At 40.2% G+C, this 24950-nt stretch overlaps 1 protein-coding gene across 14 annotated transcripts in view; it reads right to left on the bottom strand.

The window, feature by feature from the left end:
• Window positions 1-24950, bottom strand: part of PGAP5 (Per1-like protein PGAP5) — a 79614-nt gene that overhangs the window by 46880 nt on the left and 7784 nt on the right. For 7 of the 14 annotated variants that reach the window (XM_075877816.1, XM_075877813.1, XM_075877818.1 and 4 more), the window contains 7 exons: window positions 23528-23631; window positions 21705-21770; window positions 19510-19673; window positions 11803-11873; window positions 6205-6346; window positions 5936-6128; window positions 3271-3330 (listed from right to left, as the gene is read on the bottom strand). In XM_075877816.1, the coding sequence (XP_075733931.1) occupies window positions 3271-3330; window positions 5936-6128; window positions 6205-6346; window positions 11803-11873; window positions 19510-19673; window positions 21705-21770; window positions 23528-23608 (777 nt within the window). In that variant the 5' untranslated portion in view covers window positions 23609-23631. Of the gene's footprint in view, window positions 1-3270; window positions 3331-5935; window positions 6129-6204; window positions 6347-11802; window positions 11874-19509; window positions 19736-21704; window positions 21771-23527; window positions 23632-24950 lie in introns of those variants that run through there. The other 7 variants (XM_037427851.2, XM_075877815.1, XM_075877822.1 and 4 more) reach the window with 3 other exon arrangements.

Consider the following 24950-nt stretch of genomic DNA (forward strand, 5'->3'; position numbering starts at 1 on the left):
TTATAGTATGTGCATAAAACACCTGGTAAACATAAATATTAGCACCTCTAGGACATTGTTACAGTTTTCAGGGAGCCATAAAGCGTAAGAATAAAATAATTTTCTGGGTGCACAATACGGCTTCTATATTTTGTATAATATGACAATTTATCATGCAAAGAAACCTTATTTCTGTAAAACCTCTAGTTGATATAATTCTTGCAAGCTTCCCCTGTGTATTTGACTGTACATTTTGTGTTCTTTTAAACCTGTGCTGGAGATATGAAAAGAGTCAATCACATAAAACCACTGCTCCGGTCAAATAAATATTTCAGTAATTTATGTTATTGCTTCCGAAATCAACACTGATGAGTAATAGCATGCAACATATACAATTAAGCATAAAATATCCATGCTAAAATGAATGAAGTAAACATGTTTTGAAAGTAACATGTGGCAAGTTACAATTTGAAAGTGAACATATATCTAAATGCTCAATGTTGAGCCCCAGTGTTGCACGCAAAAACCCAGCATTATTCCCCGACAAGGGACACAATGGAAAAGCTTTCATGGTGGCCAATATGTTGCAGTACCACTTCTGGCACGCTTTAACAAAAAATAAAGGAATTTGAGCCATAAATTTAAACATCACTGATATGTTCTAAGCGACGTCTATACATGGTTAATACAGTAGACTCATGGTAAACGGAACCTGAAGGGGCCGGAAAAATATGTTCCATTTAACAGGAGTACCGTTTACTGAGAGGTGAACATGAATGCAGAATACAAGCCCAAAACCAAGCACTGCAGAGGCAATAGTTTCATTTCAGCAGTAGTTCCATTTAACAAATTTCTGTTTACTGAGAGTCTATTGTACTGGAAAGCTTCACCAAAAGAGAAAGAAACTACCAAGAATAAACAGGAGAAAGAAACAGGCATGTGGGTGCATAGTTTTGTATGTAAGGCATCCAAGAACCCAAACCAATAAAATGGAAGAGAAACTTCATGCAACAGGGCAAAGAACGACAAGACATACAGGATACGATGCACACAGCACTGCGTGCATCCTTCTTCTGTGGGTGTTGTCGTTTTTTGCACTGTTCCATTCAGTATGTACAACAAACAGGTCAAATCAACCACATGCCTGGAAGGAAAAGTTGATTTGCACCCGAGTGCTGCGCAATTCTACCACAGCCAGTTGCTCTGTAAGGAGTAAACACTATTTATACGTTGTCGATTATGACACTTGCATTGTTTACCAGACTCCAATCTCTAATGGAAATGTCCATGTTGGGCAGACTGACAATTGCTTGAATGATTGCCTACGACAACACAGTGCATTAAAGAAAGTCCTAGCCTCATATCTTCCAGCACAATGTAATGTGTGGTTGTAAACATTCCCTTAAATACACTAAAATATTAGCCAAGTACGAAGATTAAAGGGACACTTAAGTCAAATAACAATTTATATCAGAGTGAAAACTCAATGTATGACAACATCTAAAACGACAATATTATTAACAACAGTGCCCTACTTACCAAGAACTTAAGGCAAGTGCACAAGAACACATGCGCCGCTATAATACATTTTCAAAATGATCCAGTTAATATCAGATAGACTGCCTACAACTAATCACTAGTAATCGATCTAGCTGCACTAAATAAAGAGCCTTCCATGCATCATGAGACGCAATGCTGCTTGTTCATTTCTTATTGATTAATGGAAAAAATAACTGCCGGGCATTACTATGGAGAATGGGGCAAGTGGTTCAAAAATTCAATTTTCGTGTAGTTACACCGGACAGGTGGTGCCATCTAGCGTGGTGCAGTTAAACCAAAAACGTCTGCAATCTTGGAGCCAATGACGGGAAATTAATCAATGGCCGTTGTTGCTGCTGTGGCTCCTACTGCTTTCGGTCTGCAGCTATACTAGTGTCGGCTGCGGCACAGTAAAGACGAACAACGTTGTCCATGGCAACAGTGACGCGAGTCGGTCCGGTCAGTCCGTTTCTTGAGGCGGGTAATTTGAAGTGCACTAACCCAATGCGGACCACCAAAACAAGATATAATTTCAAAATAGGCCCTTACTTGGCATAAAAGTAACACTACGAGGTTTTTGGACCGCTATTTCAACAATCAACGTCGACTTAATGGTTGCCTTTAGTGTACCTTTAAAAAGCATGTTAATTTCTAGAAACTATTTCAAGACAGCATGATAATTATGGATTTGTACTACTATTTGATTTTGTACTGGATTGCGAGTCTCAGCTTCTTGAAGTATTGCATGATGTCACATAATGGTTTTCACATATGGGTCATATTTTTTTTTTCGTGATTGCCTCCTAGTAAACTTAATTTCTAAAGCATTGCTCATTTTAAGTCTTCATCTTCACACTGTCATTGTTTTCAATGCCGATTTCACACACGAATAGAGCTACAGTCGAACCAAGAAACATTGAATCTGAAGAAAATCAGAAGAAAATCAGAAGAAAGTTCTATACATAGATAATTGAATATAAAAAAATTTTTCATATATCAAACATATTTCAAGTTGATTTTTCAGCTGTTCAACAAACACAATAATTTGTTATATGTGGGTTCAATATATGCGACTTCAACTGTAACATTAATTATAAACCTGCCATCAATCTTGAATGTTTCCATTTTTTTGAGTAACTTATGCAAAGTAACCGTAGAATCTCAGACAGAACCCTGAAGGACCAGGAAAATATGTTCCTAATAATAATAATCAGAGTTTAACACCCCAAAACCACCATATGACTATGAGAGACACCGTAGTGGAGGGCTCCGAAAATTTTAACCACCTGGGGTTCTTTAATGTGCACCCAAATCTGAGCACACAGGCCTACAGCATTTTCGCTCCATCAAAAGCGCAGCCGCCACAGCTGGGATTCGAGCCCGCGACCTGTGGGTCAGCAGCCGAGTGTCTTAGCCACTAGACCACTGCAGTGGGGCAGGAAAATATGTTCCACTCATCAGGAGTTCCTTTAATTAGAGATGAGCAGAGGTGCTGAATACAAGCACTAAACCAATCATGTTAGAGGTAGTTGTTGCATTTCGGCAACAATTCCGTTTACTGAGAGTCTACTATAAGTAGTGTAAAGATCCTGAAATGCACAATGAACTTCACAGTTAACAAGTCTTGTAGAAACGTACACCCATAAGCACAACATAATCATAGTAACTCCAACTTACAATGGCTCCCTCAAAGAAAATCACCCATTTAAAAAGCAATAAAAACAGTTTGCTTAGACTAAACTTCATACGCACCATGAGTATAACAGGTCGACCACTTGTCTCTAGTCTGTCTTCCTTTCGGCAATTTTTCTCCTGCATCACCAACACAGAAACAAACCAAAAATTCTGTCATTGCTTTGCATGTGCCAACAATAGAAAAATGTAGAATGCTGTGCTGCCTGGCATCTTATTGCTCAAATGTTGAATGATGAGTGCTTAGATGAAGCACAATGTGCAATGCACATCTTCTTCTGCCAATAACATATGTTTCAAGCTTTTCCTAGGCATTCTGTTTTTGGTACTTTCACAGAGTGTTACGTCCAATACATTACCATAAAATCCCGAGCAAGCTGCTTTCCTACGGTGAAAGACAATCCAAAGAGTTTTGGAGGAGGAGCCCTTGCTCGATCCACAAGCGGATCCAGGGGGAAGGGGGGGCGGTAGGGGCAATCGCCCCCTTCAAAAGCTTGTCGGTACCCCCTTCCCCTCTCCTTATAGTTTGCCGTTCACCTGCTCTCACTAATCAAGGCAAATGAGTGGGACCACATTGACCACATATTAACAGTATTTATGCTATGGCAAAGTTTTCGTGCTTGTAAAAATTTTTAAAAAGTAATGACCACGCCCCCTTATCCAGTTTCACTTCAAGCGACCGCCCCCCCCCCCCCCCCCAAAAAAAAATGAGTGGCTATATCCACCCCTGGCTCGATCGTGGAGCAAAATTCAAGATGCTGAAGGAAGGGACACTAAAAAATTAAAAAATATGCAATCATGCTTCAAATAAAAATATGCATGTGTTAACTATTTTAAAAATAGTGAATGAAACTGAAAATGGGAAGATGAAAAGGTGGAGGGCATTTGCTCTGTCATCGGCTCATACTATTGCACATCTCTCGAAAAAAGAGACGTTTGCTTAGGATTTTACTATCTGTTTCAATCTGTCTGTGTGTGTACGTCTGTGCACGTGTGTGTGAGATTTCTTCGCTAAATGCACTGAACATTCATGCAGATATAGGAATTTTCTCTTTTTTGCAAGCACATTTTTTTCTTCTGAAAACTACCTTCAGAGTCATTACTCTGGATCTAAAATCTGATCTTAAAGTAAATTCCATCGATATCCGGAATGGCAACCAGGACCGCCTCCTCCATTCTTATTTGGATTCACCAATCTCTTTCTTCATACTTTAACCACACTAGATTGAGAAAACTTGCTGAAGCTTTGTATCTGAAGTAGCTGTCTCCCTCAGAAAAAACTTGAAGGGATGGTGCCATCAAATTTCGAGGCCAAAACAAGCCTCTTGTGGGTTTCCTCTGTATGCTAGGACACTTCACACGAACGGTCGGACAAAGCAAACATTAAGAACTTATTTTAATTCACCTCCAAAGTGTACCTAAACGCTCATTCTCCCAACCAAAGCGCATTGCAAGCGTGTCCAGAACTGTCGTAGCTTTGTAGCAAGGGCGACGAAAGTTGCAATGATGTCACACCAGATCTGTAGTGAGCATAGGCGTGCACAGGTTTCCCCTTCACAGAGAACAAAGGTTCATCGCAGCCCACCCCCTCCCTATTATGTTGATGCATGGGTCTAACTTCGCACCCCCTCCCTATTATGTCAATGTGTGGGACTGTGTTTGCACCCCCCTCCTCGTAGGTAACTATGAGAGTGGCTGCCCCCTTACCCCCCCTCCCATGCGCACGCCTATTGTAAATGAGTTGAGTGACCTCGGGAGACCTCCGCTATGTACGTACTGGCAAAGCATCGTGGCTGCTACACGTTTGTTTTGCAGGTGCTTATGCGGCACGTGTGTGCGAGAAGGCCAGTGAGAGCAGATGATAATCAGTACGACATGCGTCACAGCCTTGCGTGGCCACGGGACCGAGCTACACTTTCATGTAATTGCCCAATTCGGCACCCAGAAACCAAAATCGAAAACTGTCCACAAAAAAAAAGGAAATATCAATGTATTTAGTGAGAATAAATTAATCTTGGTGCGTGTATCATGCTTCCTGGAGCTATAAGAAATGCTTGCAGCACACAATGCACAAGCCACAAAAATGGTGGCCATAAGAAATTATGTACGTCTAAGCAGAGTTATTCAATTATACAAGTTTCGAAACTTCATTCCAAAATCCGGACATGCAGTTGGCCCAATTTTTCGGGGTTTAGCTGACGTTCCCGCCACCTGGGAGTGGCAACACAAAAACAAATAATGCATTTAATAATGGGTGCGCGGATCAACAGGTGGCACGACAATCTGCTCACTCCCAACAGGGGGAGCCAACAACGTGCCTGTATTTCGATACATGGAGCTTAAGGGGAGTTTCGCAACACATATGATTGAATAACTCTGCATCTAAGGAGATGCCATCAAAATTTATGGCGCCACAGTGAGATGTTGTGGGTCAGTTTTCACAACCTATACATCCTTTTTTTCACATTTGCAAACTTGCTAAGGATCTTTTCATGACAAGAGTGGTGTTTTTGGTATTGTAAAAGGGCAACACCCTAATACAAGCAAAATTATTTTTTTCTTTTTACTGTTTCTTTAAGATATCTTGAAAGCTCATAGCACTCAAAATTTTTTAAAAGTAACTCTCAAAGCTCTTGCACAAACATAAAAGATTCACATTCATGATCAACATATTTACCAGTTTCTCAGAGCTACAAAAAAAAAATAAGCATGAACAATCACCAACCTTTCTCTCAGAACACCGCAGCTTGTGCCTGATCTTTCCCAACTCCATTCTAGCTCGAGCACAGAAGTTGCAGCTGTCCCCATATAATGCCATACTGTTGACAGTGACGAATAAGTTGCCCCTTATTGCAGTCAAGTGCACGGCTGAGGTGTTAAAATTTTCTTCAAACCGATCTACGAAATATTCGTGCATCCTGTAAAAGCAACCAGCATAATAGTGATGAGCAAGCAGGCAATCAGTGCTCTGCTACTTTATTCATGGATACTTACCTGTAATGGAAACCAACATCATGGTTCCCAACAGCCACAATAACTTTCACATGAGAAGGCACGTAAAAGAGATCCCAGAAGCGTTTCATATACACCCTGAACTCTTCATGATTGCTCCATTGGCCTTCATCGAAGACATCCCCTGGAACAGCACATATAGCCAGTTATGCTTTATTATTAATGTAGTGAGCAAAAAAAAAATTGTGTGTGCAATCTGAATAAATACAAATGAAGCACTTATATGGACTCTGTGGAAAAGAATCACTAACTTAGAGTTCAAAAAACTAACAGGTAAGTTCATATTTTTATTCATGCTGGATGTTCACTATTTGTCAACTCAAATGGGACCTTGCATACTGAGGCAGTTAAAACAATGTACTAAAACATTTTTCTCTAGAAGCCACTTAGTTCTTCTTGCCTTCAATTCCACCTCTACCTGCAGGTTGATGCAGGCAAACTTGAGTGCAGCAGACAAAACACAAAAATTGTTTCTCAGTATCATTCTTCATATAGTATTTTTTCTCAACCAGTGCTTATAAGAATCACCAATTATGGCAATATCAACACAGTGAACTCACAAACTCAATTCGTCACTTCACTTCGAATTTATACGACGGTGCCCAGTATGTCACTCAATTACATTTTGCAACTCTGATTCCTGCTGCATTTAGTTTTTTTAGTCTGCTGTATTTAGGTGCTGTATTTGGCCATGCCTTGTGCTATAGTAGGCAATTAAAGTATAGATTAGCTTGTTAATTTTGATTTTAGCAACAAGAGAAGAGCAAAATGTACTATAAGCTTCGATACTCTTTCATAGCTTACGTATAATAAGAGGCTCAGTAAAGTGAGCTACTTTTTCTGTTCACCTAGAGTGGTTTCCAGTATAGGTCTAAAGAAACAAAGAGGAGTCTTGAAAGGTTAGACTACTTTTTATTATCAGGCAATATGTTTTCAAGTGATTGTCAATGCCTTCGCCGATCTTCGCCGATAAGAAGCCATCGCCGATCTTATTTGGTGACATTCACGAGACAATATCTATTTATTACAGAGAACCATGCAATCCTAGCACTTAAACTTTGAGGTTATCACTCTTCCCAAAATGAAGGGCAACTTTTTGAACAGGATGAATAAACTTTTTGCAATGGCTAGGCAACATGCCATGAATACAACATAGTATTGTTGTTGCTGCTTTAAATACTGTTGAGTTGCTGGCAAATCCTGGTCTCACTATGGGCTTCATAACAACCAGTGAGACCTCTTTAGCAGAAGTTATTTAAGCTCCTCTAGAAATTTAGATGTGGCCTTCAGAACACCATCCAATCATTGTACATGGCCGGGTTTGCTTCCTCTTACCATCCACATTTATTGACCCTGTAATGGCTGAATTATGAAACAGCTGAATAAAATAAAAATTGTTTTCATTTTTCAGCTTTAAATAGCAACCTTTAAATGATTCCCAGTTACATTATCTAAAACGCAACTTTAATGCATACTTTTATGTATGTCACGAATTCTCTATATGCCCTAGAACCGAAGACCTTGCAGCAAAAAATGTACTTCAGAACTAAATAACATGTCCTGTGCCACCTCTTGAATGCACACACACCAAATAAACAAAATTATTGACAATAAAACTTATGTCAACCAGGCGAGAAAAAATGAAGTGGGAGCTGTTGCATACACTTTCTGCTATTCCCCATCAGCTACGAAACAATTGATTCTAGCTTAAAATACCCTAGACGAGACGGCACTAGATTTTCCATGCTGAAATCTACATTCCCCATGAGTACTTGACAGCCTGCATTAAAGGCAGCACGCATTCCACGCATTGCTTGCTCGAAGTTGCTCGGTATGTCACAAATTTGTGATACTCGGCCGTAAAGGGTTAAAGTCAGCTCGATTACATCGGTAGCTCGCATGTAATGGGCAAAAAACAAACAGCTTAAAGAACCCCTGACACGCAATTTGAAAACTTGAGATGCTTGTGTTGTTTGAAAGTCCTGCATGCCAGGAGCACTGATGACCGGTTATTGAAGACTAGCATTGCTTATGAGATATTTTTACTTGGTTTATCAAAAGTTATCAAGAGTTATCAGCACCAATTGACACTTTCTCTGAAATGATGCAGACTGAGGCCTTGTGTGACATTCCACAAGTAAGGAGAGTATTGTCGACGTCAGTGAACTTTTGCGGCGCGGGCACAATACCCCGGCTGGCACCCAGCAAGGACTATTGTTCGTCATCCATCTCGCTCTGTTGTCAGGCTGCTCTTGAGGTGGTTTTGACAGCTTACACCACGAATGCTTCTTTTTTTCTGAAGGGGACGCGCTCAAAGCACCCACATTATTTCCCTCTCATTGCCTGTAGGTCCTCCAATTTGAAACGACGCATTCAGCGTCTTCAAACTTTTAGCGCACAGTCCCAAGCACTTCCCTGCTGGTGAGGGGCTAGTTCCTAATGGTACTTAGGCGGGCGTTTCAAACTAACGCAAAATCGTTTTGAATGATTGATGCTGGCATTAATTATACAATGCATTCATACATTTACAATTTCATTTCCTGATTACCAAATGCAAAGCTACAAATTACTGTAAAAAAGTTGCAAACGAAGCTTTCACTATCAGGGGTCCTTCAAGTTTCATTAACTTTTCCCTGAAAGAAAATTCTGAACTCATTTCATCTGATGTATTTACCTGATACTAAATATTAGTCTAAGCTTCGTACACATTTTTGTAGGCCTGAATTCCCAGATGAACATCCCTCCAGATGAACAAAAAAAAAGCTAATTTAGTTAACCAAGCCTATTACTATGAGTAAGCAATGAAACAGTCTAAGTATTGCTAGCAAATATTGCTCTCCTTTTGTTGCTACAACTAATATGAAATCAGAATTGCAAAATGTCCCAAAGTAAAATACTTGGGGACATATTTTTTTAAGTATAATGAAGTAAATATAAGTGAGCGATGGTATTTAGCTTGAGTCATTCACAGTGTTGATAGTATTGCCTCGAATACTGGCATGGGATGCTAAAACCTCTATACCAGCCCCATAGCTCAAAAGAATCTAGCTTTCTTTTTTTTCTCATAAATTCTCAATATCCACCATTCACACCCATCCATTAGCAGGGGAAAAGGCCAGGCCGTACATAAAAACGAATTCCTTTTTTTTTTTTGAGACTGACATCTTCAACAGCCATAACACCTAAAACCCAAAAAAAGACAGAAACCACAGAAATTTTATTAGTGATCATTGTGCAAAGGCACTATGTCATGGTAGCGTTGGTGTTACAGTGCTCCATTGGTCAAGTACAGGATCTTTTCCCTGGTTTAATACACACCACTGCCGAACTGCAAAATATTTCAAAAGTGTGCACCATTTATTTGCTGTCAGATCAGGCCAGACATGCTTTTTCTGGTGTGCATAAGCAAATCACTGCTTTTCTTTTCAGCATGTTTCATACCACATGCTCACATCGTGCAAGTTTACAAAGTGCTCACCCTCAGTAATGAAAGCCAGCTATAAACACATGAGCTTCTCAGTGTCACTGACTGGCCTGGCCAGGAATGTAATCTCTCGCATTTTTCATTTTTTTCATCTCTGGAGAAGTCTGCAATAAAAACTAATATTTTTTCCCTACCTCCACATAAACATGTTACCCAAGTGTTATGGACTAAAGCTGTATTGAAAATGCATGCACAGGTTGTGAAAAGTGATGCCATAGAAATCACTAGGTAAGTTAAAACTGTCTCAGGTAACAGGAATAACATCTCACGAGTGGCCACAAAAAATACAGGGTGATTTTTACATACCACGGTGCCAGCTGCTAGCTGTGCATTTAGGCTCTACGAAAAGCCACTTGTGGGCGGAAAGCAGCCCCATGGCACTATTAAGATTCTGTTGCTGGGGTGTTCTCGAACAATGTTCATCTAGCCTTATTAGGCTAATACTATGCAAATTGCACTATTAAAATGGCAACCTCAGCTAATAACACTACCACTGCTATGACCAACAGATGCACCATGAACAAGCACCCATTTTTCGAGGCTGGACTGTGTATGACAATGGTCACGAAACGACACTACGGTAATTGATTCATGGCAGGCCAACATCAAAAGGGTTGACACAAAGAGGTAACGTAAAGCTATAAACTGACATAAACATCAACTCAAGTTATCCAACAGACTACTCTTAAAGAAAAAAAATTCATATAAAGTGCCCTATATGACTGAAATTTACAACGATTCAGATTGCTTACATTTAAAAAAATGGTAGCATGACGTGCAGCACTCAGACATTAAAGTGTTTATAGATATTCTTCACACAGGGAACCGCTGAATAAAAACAACTGACAGTGGCAGTAGGATACCAATGATTAGAGTGCTGCTGTATACAAGGACTGTCTGAAGACTGCAGACATTTCTTTTTACACATCAGCCTGCATAACTCTAAGTTTGTCTTCCATATACTTTTAACAGTAAAAAATGACATGAGCAATAAGTATGCTTCTGTTTCAGGTGTAGCTCAGAAAACATGACAAGGTAGAACATATTGTGGGCATTCATTATGCACTTCTTCTCATATATGCATTATCATATTCATCATCATCCGTCTGGGTCCCTGTCCTCATCTTCACTGGGTGTCACCGCAATCATCATCAAGTGTATGCGCGCTCGGTCTCAGACTGCCCGTTCGCTGCTGAGCCCTTGGCTAAATAAACGCTGTCTCAACCCAGACGTCATAATATGTTTAATGTATTTTCTATTATTCAGCAAGACCATCAATGTCTCTTTTATCGCTTCTGATGGAGTAGTGAATTTTTAGAATGAAAGAATCAATAAGCAATATAGCTTGCAGGCTCTGTGGAATAAAACATCACATGCTTGAAGAGGACTATGGGTGCTTACCCGAAGCAAGGTACCTTCCAATGTTTATTTTCTTTGGCCAATTAAAAGTAGATTTTTTTTATATCCTTTACAAGTTTCCATCAACTGTGTCCTGTTTCCGATGTTTTATATGGCCCCACACCCTTCTCTGAGCCCTGCTTGCTTCACTACCTTCTATTTACAAGAATGATTCCAGCCCCTTGTGTATAATCTTGATTAGTAGTTTACTTATACAAGATATTAAAGTCATGTTTTTATGGTTTAAACATTATTTTGAATCTACTTTTTAATAAAGTTGCATAAAAATAAATCTCTTCCACTCTATTCTCCATTTTACAACTTGTTGACATAATTTAACTATGACTCATTAATTCTGGTCCAAATTCCAGACCAATTTCTATGGGGATGTTGTCTGGTAGACTCAATTTATCTGAAAAAAGCTTCTGTAAGGCCCATCTCATTTTATCTTCTCAAACTATTAGTTCTTTTTAACATTTGATGTCAACACAAAGAATACAGCATGGTTTCATATCATTGGCTCAGCAGTGCTTGCATTGCATTGCACTGAGCTCGCAAACTGTATGCGAAAAATTGGAAGGAAAAATAACAGAAGAGTGAAAGTAAGGAAACAGCTACATTGCTAAAAGATGTCACATTTACACAATAATGTCAAAATTCATAAAAACATCACACATAAGCGATGTTAAAAGCCTCACCTAAAAAAGTCACGACATCAGGACGGTGCAGAGTCAATGCAGTCTGAAATGTACGATGCATCTGCCATTCCCTTTGAAGAAAGCAAAAAAAAAAATTTTTCAGGGGCTTAGATTATCAGCAATTCTTTTTTGGGCAAGTTTTCACACCTTTCAAGTACACAGCCAAGTGAAGCTGTGTTATCCCCCTCTCCCTCAACTGTCATTTTCACAAAAGTATAGGTGCTACTTGGACCACATACTCGACCAACAGAGCTTTTTTTTTCTTCTTCTCCTTTCAGTCTACCATTCAGCATGTAAGATAAATAAGAGCCTGCAAGGCAGGTAATTTTCACATCACATGAATGTCTTATACCTCTCAAAGAAACTAGCCAAAAACAACCAGCCACAGTCTCATAAAAAAATGTGGATAGCTTATACTGGTGGCACAAGGTGGGAACACACAATGGAACTATTGTTCAACCTAGCTTTTCTTAAGTGTTTGCTATAATTGTAGGTGTGGAAGGGGACTTTAGTGTTTTGGAGCAGCTCACGGAGCAGGTATAATGTTGTTTTGGAGCAGTTTTGGCGCAGTAAAAGGCAAGTTTTGGAGCAGGTTTGGAGCACAAAAAGGCGTGTTTTGGAGCAAAGCATGAATGAAAGTGTATACTAAAGTGCTCTTTTTTCTTTGTTGGACACCATATTAATGAGAACAGACAATAACGCCAGGGAAAGTATAGGGTAGTTATTAGAAGTAATTGTATACAAATGTGAAAAAAGAAAAGTGAATAAAAAGATAACTTGCCACCGGCAGGAACTGAACCTGTGACTTTCGAATAACATGTTCGATGCTCTGCCACTGAGCTACGTTGGCGGTTATCCCTTTGTCCACTTTATAGGGTATAAATGTGCATTAAACGTGGGAGCATAAGTCAGTGCCACCTGTTACACTGAAAGAGGTTGGAACACTCTTTCTTGCCTGTTTGGCATCACGTAGTACGTGACCTTATTAAAAGATGGCAGATGAACAATTATTCCTCGCGTACCACCTGCAGGCATGAAGTCTGCCAGATCAAGACCTTCGCTATGAACGAAGGAAAATGTATATTCAAGGGCTTGGTTTTCTTTGTCATACACAATATTAATGAGCACTAACAGACAATAATGCAAGACAAAGTATAGGGGAGTTAGTTTTGGAGCAGCTTTTTAAGATAAAACATCATCGTCAATCAAAATCATTCCTCATAAAAACGACATTCCAATTTCATTCTCTAAATATTGCATACTAAAGAGCTTAACACACCTACCACCCACAAGTGTACGTGTGTGCGTATGTTTGTATCATTGTACATCACAGCTGACAGAGAACTCTGAAAAAACGGAGAAGCGATCCTTATCTCTTGTTTTAATGACTGCTTGATAATCGCAGCGCACTCCGCTTGGCAGAAGTTCGTTATCCCAACGCTTATTGAACAAACTACGCTGCTCATCTGTGCTCGGTATGGAGCAGAGTGGGAATGAGCAATTCACACGGTAAATCCGCGCGTGCGATACAGCGAGCTATCCGGCAGCGACGACGTGAACAGCATAGGCGCCACGCTGCACTCAACTAACCAGAAAAAGACCGAGACCACACGACCGCTCCATGTTTCAATTAAACTGTCAATTGTCGCTTCATATCAGATTGCGGTAGAAAAGTGCAGATATGTATCCCGGAAAGCCGATAGTGTCCATTCCCTCACTATCTCAGTCACTGCGTATCTTAGAACCTGAAGTAGTTTCGAAATGCTCCTTGGTGTCGCCAATGCGCGCCATAAAATGATCGTGCAAAAGTGCCAGCCTAGTATCTTTTTTACACCTTGTAAAAACGGAGAAAAACCTTCCTGTTGGGCACTTTGTGATACATCTGCTGTGGTATCGTATTTCTTTATTGGCGGCAGAGACACACGTCAGGAGATGCACATTTGTACTTGTAAACGCGCACTGCTGTGTAGTACATGATCATGCCACGTTCCCAGCTGGTACAAATTATCGAGGTTTCACAGTTACTCGTTTTGGTGCCACCACTTTTGCAGGGAAACCACGGAGATAACAAAAATGAGACGAGCATAAGCAAGCCCCATGAATGAACCGATTCAACTGAATTACAATGTGATCGAACACTGAATATGGATGCGTCCGTGTCCTTTGCCTAGCCAAAGTTCAAAGTTGCTCGGTCAATGATAATAATCTGCTAAACTTTACGATTTAAACTCTGATTCGAAAATAATCACAGAAATGGTCGTTTATGCACAGCCTAGTGCAGCAGGTCAGATTAGCACAGAATGGTGCAATTGGTGCAGCACTTTCACACCTGTAATTTTATACAATTTAAGAAATCCGGAGAGGTCCCGCCCACATGACTGATGTGCAGCAGCCAATAACGTTACGAATAAAGAAATAGTCCAACTGATTCACATGCTGGTGTTCCCCAAAGGTGGAGCCACCAGTCGCCCGGCCCATATGACAACAGTTCACAGTGCACGCCTACTGGTGCGAGCCTGTGTGCATCTGTCTTTGAGGAGGAAATGCCGCGGACTTCTAAACTTTATACAAGGTGGAGTGCGAAGAAACGATACCACGAAGCAAGAGAACAAAAATGTAAACTTCTAAAATTGTATCCGACTATAGTAATGCAAGCTTTTGCTAGAGATACCAATTTTTTACCAGTAGTACGAATTATTGAACTGGACACGAAAAGCAGAAGAGTAGGTCTGAAAATTAATATGCACAAAACTAAACTAATGCGCAACAGTCTCGACAGAAAACAGCGCTTTGTGATAGGTGTAGAGATGCTGGAAGTTGTAAAGGAATATGCCTACTTAGAACAGGTGGTAACGGCGGAACCGAACCATGAGAGTGAAATAACTAGAAAAATAAGGATAGGTTGGATCACTTTCAATAAGCATTCTTAAATAATCAATGGTAATTTGCCACTAATCATCAAAGTAGAAAATATATAACAGCTGCATTTTGCCAGTACTTAACTACAGAGCAGAAACCTGGCGGCTTACAAAAATGGTTCAGCTTAAATTGAGGACGATGCAGCGAGCGATGGAAAGGAAAATGATAGGTGTAACCTTAAAGGACAGGAAGAGAGCAGAGTGAGTCAGGGAACTGCCAGTCAGGCTTACTGCCAGTTCTTACAATATGGTCGTGGTTGTCCCAGCTACTGTAGAGATTTCTGTAAAACTCCTCCACTATTTTAACTATCCTATCCATATTGGTAGTTACTTAGCCTTCCTTGTCCCTTGGTACATACGTCTGGTTTTTGCCTATCCAAGTGTCCTCTTCCCCGCTTTGACGTTTCCTCTGCTCTTTAGAGCGTGTTCGATTCTCTCCATGTTATACCTTCTTACATTGGATACCTTACGCTTATTAATCAACTTCGAAATCTTGCCAGTTCTATTTTGTTTGTTGTGTTTGAGGCTTTCATGGTTTGACGTTTCTTAATGAGATTCTTTGTCTCCTGGGACAGCTTTCCAGTGTCATGTCTAACTACCGTACTTCCAACTTCTACTGCACACTAGGTAATGATACTCTGTAGTGATTGTTTATAGCAGGAACATGTTACGTGACTAGTTATTAAACTACTTTTAATCATACAACAAGTGTTTACATGATGTTGCAATGATTTTAATAACGTGACTAGCTGTTATGTGATGTTATGCAATTTTTTGTCACATGACTAGATAATACGTGATTTTAGTGATGTGACTAGTAGCATGACTTTCAGTTTCTTGACTGATTGCTATGTGATGTTACATAATTTTAGTGGTGTGCAAATACTTGAGCTTTTGAATACTTTTTGAATAGTGTTTGCTAATCTATTTGATTGGCACAGGAGTTAAGATTATTCAAACTATTCGAACATCGCGAAGATAAATACAGCCAACATTCAATTGACAGTAGACCTTTTACATTTTTGATATGCTTCACCCAATCACATTACCGCATTGCGGCGAAGCTGCCTTTTAGACTGTTACGGTAGCAAATGTATTGACTCGAGAAAACGCCCATTCCAACATGGAGATGCACCGCACCGTTACAGTAGCCCCTCCACATTTTCAATATGCTTCACCGCACTAGACGCTAGTATTGCGGCAAAGCTGACTTTAGGAATCCGCTACAGTCGTAAACGGATTGTTTAACGCAAGAGCTGGTTCAAACCTACTCGGCATAGGTGAGTGTTTTACTTATTGATTTCCAACCGAAATGCCCAAAAAAATCGGAAGAAGATTTTCAGCATCCGAAATTTCAGATGGTTTATATTTTGATGGGTACAATGCAGATTAGCAACTCCTAATTCGAAGGGAGCACAACTTGTCTGCAATATCGATTGGGACTCTACAAAATTAAAAAAGGGAGAAGTGCCGGAAACAGCCTTTTCCTTTCACGTGTAAGGTGTCGTCAACGCCACATTGGTTGCACCAAATCATGTAAATATATACATTTTGCTCTCTGAATTGCCTCATCCTTAATAAAACAACTAGAAAACACTATACCTACAACACTATACTAACCTAGCCAAAAGAAACACTTCCATTTTCCTATCTCACAAGAATGTGCTTAGGAGTCCCCTGCAACCTTTTGTCTGTAGTATTCCCTTTGAAGCACTTGAAAAACATTAAACAAATATTGGACAACTATTCAAAAAATATTCAATTTGATTTGCACCAAAATATTTCCTTTGAAGCATTTGAAAAATGTTAAATGAACACACCACAACTATTCAAAAAAATTTGATTCAATTCAAACTTGATTAATCAAATTAGCTTTGCACCAAAATTTTCTATTTGCACAGCGCTAATAATTTTATTCCTGTGACTAGTTCTTGCACTACATTATGCGACTTTTAGTCATGTAACAGGTTTGACATCATAGTTATTGCATTCCGCGCTAGACAAATCATACGCACATGTTGTAGGAGCAAAGCAGAAAGTGAAGAGGAAGGCAAAGTGAGCGTGTGCAGGTTCATAAAGGATTATATAATTTCTGTTCGCACTACCTGACGCAACAAAAAGCTTAAAGGATACTAAACACAAATATTAAACCATCGTTGATCGCCGCAATAGCGATCCAGAAACTTCTTAGTGCGACTATCTTGCCAAGAAAATGCTTATTATGAAATAAACTCCCGTTTTAGTGGTTTGCGAGGTGTTAGCGCCCTTCAAATCACCCACCTGAAAAACGGGTGTCTCTTTCTCTGAAGTAGCAGTAGCCTTGCCCAACATTGCCCACTTTTACTACACAGCCGCACATATGCCCAAAGTGTTGTAGGAATGCATGGCTACTTGATGATGGTGTCGACATCTTGTGATGCTTAGTGCAACTACAGTCGTAGGCACGTTTGTATTTTCCAACCGTACTTGAGGGAAAAAATTCTTAAATAGGTAACTTATTTGTAATTACATCGCTGCAGCGCATTCAAACAAGAAGTAAAGTGCATGATGTTTCTGCAATAATACGTTTGTGCTTGCCTAGTTCAAGTGAGCCCATCTAGATGGCGTCAGCTATAGAGCCCAACCAGGCAAAAAACAGGACTTTTTGAACCAATCTGCCAATCCCCATGGAAACGCCAAGCAGTTCTTTCTTCCATGAATCAAGTATAAATTGAGAAGCAACATTTTATAACATGGTGTAATGCACCGAAGGTTCTTATTTTTATTGCAAACTGGTTTGATTACTAGTGGTTAATTGTAGTCAGACCCCTTGACGTCATTGGGATTACTTCAAAATGTCCCGCTCGAGGCGTGTAAGGTGTTGTAAGTTTACCTTAATTGCTTGATAAGTAGAGCACCTCTGTCGATAGTAAAGACATTTTAGATGTTCTCAAACATAAATGTTTCATTCTGACGTAAAGTTTTATTTGACTTTAGTGTCCCTTTAAACAGTTCCACAGTTAAAATGCTCAAAATCTGGTTTTCCAAATGTCATGCCTGCAATGAGAAAAGCCACAAGTGACCCTAGGTACTCATGTACTAACTACTGTGTCCTGACAGTGACCACACAATAGTTTTAGAAACTCAAACCAGCAGGTGTTGTGGTACTTGGTTTAGACAAGTAAATATGCAGCGTCAACCTTGTTGAGCATATGCAGGGTCAGGTCAGTATCGTGTGTAACAAAAATACAAGAATAATAATACATCTTTCCTTAGACATTTTGCAGTGCTATTGAGTTTTTAAAGACGATAGCCTTTCTTGGGGACCTTCGACGCAAAAATTTTGGTCTGTCTGTCTGTACATTTGTCCGCCTTTAACGGTACCCTAACCGCACTAAACAATAACCCAAACGACTGACCCTATCCGCAGCGCCCACCAATATTGCTCAAGATTCAGCTTTCATACTTGTGCAATTGTCAATTAAAAAGCAATTACTGTGCATATCTTAGGCACCATACCAACAAGTCAATATTCTGTATGTGTGTCCTTTTACTAGAAAAGCGACATACATAAGTAATATTAAAGACCGTAGCATTTATCCCACTGCGCTGACCATGCAACGCTTGCACGAAAAAGCAAGTGTTTCGAACGCTTTGCTAAGACGCGTTCTGTTTTCCATGATAGAGTGCCGAAGCTTTAAAAGGGTGCTGTTGTTGCGGAGAGGAGCGAAGACCACGAACTGTTCTCCAGATATATGACAGCGGTTTATGAGGGTCCAGAGATTCGCAAAATGCTTTCCAGCATTCGCTCTCCAGCTTGTAAATGCGTCATTAAGGTCGCTGAGGTGCTTTGTCTACAAATTGTGCAACAATAATACGAATTTTAGAATTAAAAAAAGAGGGGAGGCGGCCAGGCATGGAGACATCACTCCCACATATCCCACATATTAAATGGCCTTTTATCAAATTTAGGAATATCATACAAACAAGCCCAGCACACAGACCACGTGGCAGCAGTCAAGCCTGTGTAGTATGAAGCAGCTGTGTCATGTGAAAACAACCAAATGTTGAAATTTTACAGACACAAAAAAAAACTGCCAGCACTTTTCTTCAAGAGTGCCGTTTTTCAAGCAAGAGTCAAGGTCAGACACACAAACGCACTTATGAAAGGTGAATTGCTTGCAACCTCACCAGCCACGGCACATGACTTTGGTTAACCATTCAATTGATTTGATTGATATGTGGGGTTTAATGTGCCAAAACAACCATATGATTATGAGAGAGGGCGTAGTGGAGGGCTACGAAAATTTTGACCACTTGGGGTTCTTTATTGTGCACCCAAATCTGAGCACACGGGCCTGCAGCATTTTCGCCTCAATTGAAAATGCAGCCGACACAGCGGGGATTTGATCCCGCAACCTGCGGGTCAGCAGCCAAGTACCTTGGCCACTAGACCATCGCGGTAGGGCTACCATTCAATGCGAAACATGCAATGCCAACCCTGAGAATGCACCATGCATCATTACAGGATGAGAAAAAAAAAGGAGGCAGAGCTTGTCATCTGAACATGATGCTGTGTCGCTGTTCCACTAAGAGAGTGTCTCTGTTGATGGAACATTCACCTCCTGGAGGCATCATTCAAATACACTTCGAATCTCTCATATTTTCCTATATTTAACCCATTTCAAAGACATTCTGAGGTAAAATATTTGCAATGTAAAGCACCTGTTACAACTTTCAAAGCATAAATAAAATCTGAAATGAAACCAGGTAAAAGGCCCTTCAAATGTTTTCAGTTCACATAACTCACCTGCGTAGTTTATCAAACCAATGGCCACGTTTAGGACCCAAAAGGTGAGTGTCAGCAAGCAGCATCATCTTCAAGGGCTCCACTTCATCTTGAGCAACAAAACTGCCCCTTTTTGTCAAGTGAGGCCAGGAACATTTCCCGATGACAACGTAGTATATGATGAACTGAGAAAGAGGGACTTGAACCATCATTCCGCATTCTGGTTTTCAGACACCACTGACAGTGACTACACAGATTAATTAGCAAGTATGAGTAATGTTCACAGTTTAGGTATTTATTGATAAGTAACACAAGAAAATATTGCTATAGAAAATGCAATAAAATACTTGCTATGCGCTGTGTCACTGTGAAATAGCAAGCTTGTGCATAACTTGTGCACAGTTCACATAGTTCACAAGCACTTAATATAAAAATCACAAGAAAATATTACTACTTAAGTTGCAATCAATATTGTTTGTACTGTATAACTGAACACACGCATCTAACAAACAAAAACCTAGAATGCTCATGAAATAACCTTTAAGATGCAAACAATATAAAGCTGTCCTTTAACTGTCTGTTCCATTTGTCCTTCATGTGTCCCTTTTTATTTCGTATGAGCCAAACTAAATAGGCTCTTGCTTTTCTGTGTGCCATAATAACTTACTGCGCAAACAATACCAACATACACACACACGCATAGAAAAGTTATCTTAATGCCATCTCTAAGAAAAGTTCTGCTATTTAGGCTTGTTCATGATCATTCAGAACAGCAAATATGTCAATATTGCAGCAAATATTGCATGCAAAGAAGATACTGAAGATACTTGACGCCATGTATATTTAGTCACTCTCCTCTTTCTCATTCATCTTATTGTGAACAAAAAACTTTCGCAATTTCGGATCTCATATACTAATCATAATTTGGATTCGGTTGACGGCCACAGTTTTTCTTTGTTGTAGTTCCTTCTTTATACTATGTCTTTGTGTGCAATGTATTTTATAACTTTCGCTGCCAATAGCTATTTCAATACAACAATTTAGTACACACCAAACTTGAAGCTAAGTATGACCCATGCAAGTACAGGCACAGACCGAATCACACTAGTCTAGAGCGCTCAGCCGGCCGCTTCAGCAGCAGTTTTCTGGAGAAATATAAAAAGACCAACACTGTCATGATACCTAACACTGTCATACTACATGCTAGGTCCTTGTGCTATAAACCAAGCATGAACAAAAGCTTTAATTGATTCTTGAACTTCACACAAGAATTTACTACAACGGAAGCTGCAATAGCAATGATGTTTTTTATATGTGGGTTTAACGTCCCAAAACCACCATAAGATTATGAGAGGCACCGTAGTGGAGGACTCCAGAAATGTCGACCACCTGGGGTTCTTTAACCTGCACCCAAATCTGAGCACACGGCCCTACAGCATCTTCGCCTCCATCGAAAATGCAGCCGCCACAGCCGGGATTCGATCCTGCAACCTGCTCATCACCAGCTGAATACCTTCAACACTAGACCACTGCAGCGGGGCAAGGTGCAATAGTAAGGACTTACTGGCAGTATATGGCAAGCTATGGGAGCGTATCTCCCAAGTACGTGGTTCTGAATAATTTCATTAATTGAAGAAAAAACATATGCCAAAACAAAAATTTTAAAATCCCAACTCTACAGCGGTGTTGTTTCGCTTTTGGTAATTAACTTTGTTCTCCTATATGTATTGAACTCGTCTATTCGAAGATCCAACATATGGTACAACATAACATGCCAGGACTGACTTTACTTTGGTGTTTCCACACGTGGCTTCAGTGTTTCATTTTTTTATGCGGTAGCTCCCCTACTATCACCACTTGATTAAGTAGAACCATTTCTCAAACAGACTTCTCAAAACCATCATGCACCACAATAAGTGTGCTAAGCTATGCACATATCCCATCAGAAAGTGAACAACTTGCAAAAGAGCTGATAACAAAAATGTGCTTGATACATTTCGATATAGTATTCCAAGATATATCCAACTAAGTATCAGTTTGAGTTCTGGTCCCTGAGGCAAAAAACCCTGCAATGTTCTATTTAAGTGTACATTTTAAATCAATGAGCTGGCAGTGAAAGGGAAAGTACCAGAATTCACAGATTCGCTTCAGAATAGATTCGAGACACTCAACGAGATAACTAACGTTAGCATTTACACAATGAATGATTATCTTACCAGTATCATCAGAGAGTGTGCAATGTAAGTTGGAGGTACCACGTCACTAGACAGGACACTGGCAAACTATCTCAGGAGACAAAAAATCTCATCAAGAGACGACAAACCATGACAGCCTCAAATGAAACAGACAATATAGAGCTAGCGGAGCTTTCGAAGTTAATCAATAGGTGCAAGGTAGCAGACATCAAAAGGTATAACATGTAGAAAATTGAGCAGGCTGTAAAAAGCGGCAGAAGCCTAAAAGCTGTGAAGGCAAACTTGTGCATAAGCAAAAATTGGATGTATGCTTTAAGGGACAAGGAAGGCAATGTCATAACCAATATGGATAGGATAGTTGAGATGGTGGTTTTCTATGCGTGTGTTCTACAGAGAACTGTACGAAAGCCGAAAGAGCCAGGATGATATTGTAAAAAGCAATAATGGCTGAGAAGAGTTCCACATCCTACCAGTAACGACGGGGGAAGTAAGAAAAGCCCTAGAAGGAATGCAAAGAGACAAAGCCGCTAGTGAGGATAAGGTAACAACAGACCTGCTGAAAGATGGCATAGAAATTGCGTTAGAAAAACTGGCCACGCTTTATACGAAGTGTCTCTTGGCGGGAAGGGTACCAGAATCTTGGAAGAACGCCAACATCATTTTAATCCATAAGAAAAGAGATGTCAAGGACTTGAAAAATTGCAGCCGATCAGCTTACTGTCTGTTCCCTATAAATTAGTTACAAAAATAATAGCTAATAGAATCAAGGCGACATTATAGTTCAATCGATCAACGGACCAAGCAGCATTTCTACAGGCTACTCCACGATAGACCCTATGCATTTTATCAATCAGGTAATAGAGAAACGCACGGAATACAACCAACCTCTATACATAGGTTTCATAGATTATGAGAAGCTGTTTGACTCAGTCGGGACATCAGTGGTAATGCAGACACTACGAAATAAGGGAACCAATGAGCCCTACATATACATACTAGAAGAAATCTACAATGTATCCACAGTCTCCAAAGTTCTCCATGAAGAAAGCGACATAATCCCAATAAAGAAGGGTGTAAGAAGGGAGAAGGACGATGCAGCGAACGACAGAAAGGAAAATTATAGGTGTAACCTTAAGAGATAAGAAGAGAGCAGAGTGGGTCAGGGAACAAACCGGGGTTAAGGATATCGTAATTGCAATCAAGAAGAAAAAACTAACATGGGACGGGCACGTAGAGCAAAGGCAGGATAACCACAGGTCATTCAGAGTAACTGACTGCATTCCCAGAGAAGACAAACACACGAAGGGGAGACAGAAAGTTAGGAGGGCCGATGAGATTAAAAAGTTCACATGTATGATGTGGCAGCAGAAAGCACAGGACCGGGCTGATTGAGGGATCATGCGAAGAGCCTGCAGTGGGCGTAGTGAAGCTGATGATGGTGATGTACACTTTAAAAAGCCACAAGCGGAGAAAATTACCCATGAGCCTCCCACCATGGCACGCCTCACAATCATGCCGTAGTTTTGGCCCACTTCATTTCAGAATTATTAATTGTCCACATAATGTAAGACAAAGCCCAAACTGCAAACTTTTTATGTGCCCTCTGAATGTTAACTAAAGGATCAAGAGCTTGAGAAATATCAACAGGATATAAGTGAAACAAACGTTTTTCACAGGGAATGTGCCACAATTTAAAAAAAATATATCAAAAGGTTGCTTACGGGCCACTACTAAAAATATACAAAACTTTCACTCAAAGCAGTTCTGAAAGAATACAATCTACAAGCGATAAAAGCCACATGTATGGCTAATGCAAAATGGTCACGAACAAATTTAAAGCTTACCTCACAGTAAATCAAAACAAAGACAATAAATGTCAGTTTCTTTAAATAGGCTGCATGGCGTCTTCTTAGATGCAACACCATTGATAAGCTTTCATTCAGGGCACCTGTACGGTAACAATAAAAAAAGTTACGGGCTCTGTGGGAATGTTACATTAAGTGTTTTGCAGGCAGCAAGAATTATCACAGGATCTCCAAAGAAGTACCTTACCGACCAACTCAGCAAAAATTGTGGTACAACATGTAGTAAACTGGCATGCTGACATTTATAAGCAAAATGATGCTATGTGATGATTCATGCATGTGAATTGTCTCAAACTGCTAGATGGCACAGGTACTAGAGATGCATGCATTAGTGTTAAGATGCTAAAAGGGGCTCTGCAACATTTTTCAAAATTGTACTGGAATAGTCTCATTATTAGCGCATGACCCTTTATAAATAACATGCTGAGAAGATTTTAAGAATCCGTCAAGTGCGAGCGCAGTTACAAGTATCAGTCACCTGCTTCAAGTGGTTCCACTCTCCTTCTAAACCAGTGAGGTTGCTCAAAGTTACGCAGGAAGGGGAATGACAAGAGGACAAGAACATGCACCTCGTAATCAGCGCACATCATGACGTTGAACCCTTTGTTTTTCTTCAAACGCACTGCTTACTTTTAGTGCAATTGTATGTGCATGCACGGTCATGTGGTGGCCTTCTACTGTGGCCATAGCAACTACGCAACGGACGATGCTCAAATCAGCCAAGCACCGTGGAAATGGCTATACAGCACAGAAATTTAGGTATATGGCATAATTTGTAGCGAGAAGCAGGAGCAATTTCTAGGTGACTTTGAGAATTTATTGTAAACTCTAGGCCACATGCCACGCTATAATGTTTGCGTTCTCAGGAGCCTCGACTATTGCTCGGCAGAATTTTCTAACCATGCTCAAAAACTATTGCAGGGCCCTTTTAAAAGTTAAAGCCTCTAGCTTTTACGCCAGCGAAGATGGGTAAAATACCACAATTTAAAACCCTTTTGTTTAAAAAATAAAAGCTTTAAAATGAGGCAAGAAATATAAAGTAACGAGCCGTTCGTGTCGACAACCATCCAGTGACTGCTCTGGTCGACACCGGCGCCGACTACTCAGTTATCAGCGCTGAACTTGTGGCTGAACTCAGGAAAGTCACGACTCCTTGGGGGCATGGACCAAACCTTCGAACAGCCGGTGGTCATCTCTTGACACCAATCGGGAGATGCACTGCAAGGCTGCAAATCTGTGAGTCGACGTTCATTGCTTCTTTCGTTGTGCTTCCTGAATGCTCCCAGAAAGTTATCCTTGGCATGGATTTCCTTCGTGAGCACGGCCCTGTTACAAATCTTCGAGACTGCCTCGTAACGTTTGCTGACGACTATGGCCCAAAGCCTAGAAATACCAATCCGCA

The sequence above is a fragment of the Rhipicephalus microplus genome, chromosome X (genome assembly GCF_043290135.1).
Source record: "Rhipicephalus microplus isolate Deutch F79 chromosome X, USDA_Rmic, whole genome shotgun sequence".
Classification (NCBI taxonomy): Eukaryota; Metazoa; Arthropoda; class Arachnida; order Ixodida; family Ixodidae; genus Rhipicephalus; species Rhipicephalus microplus.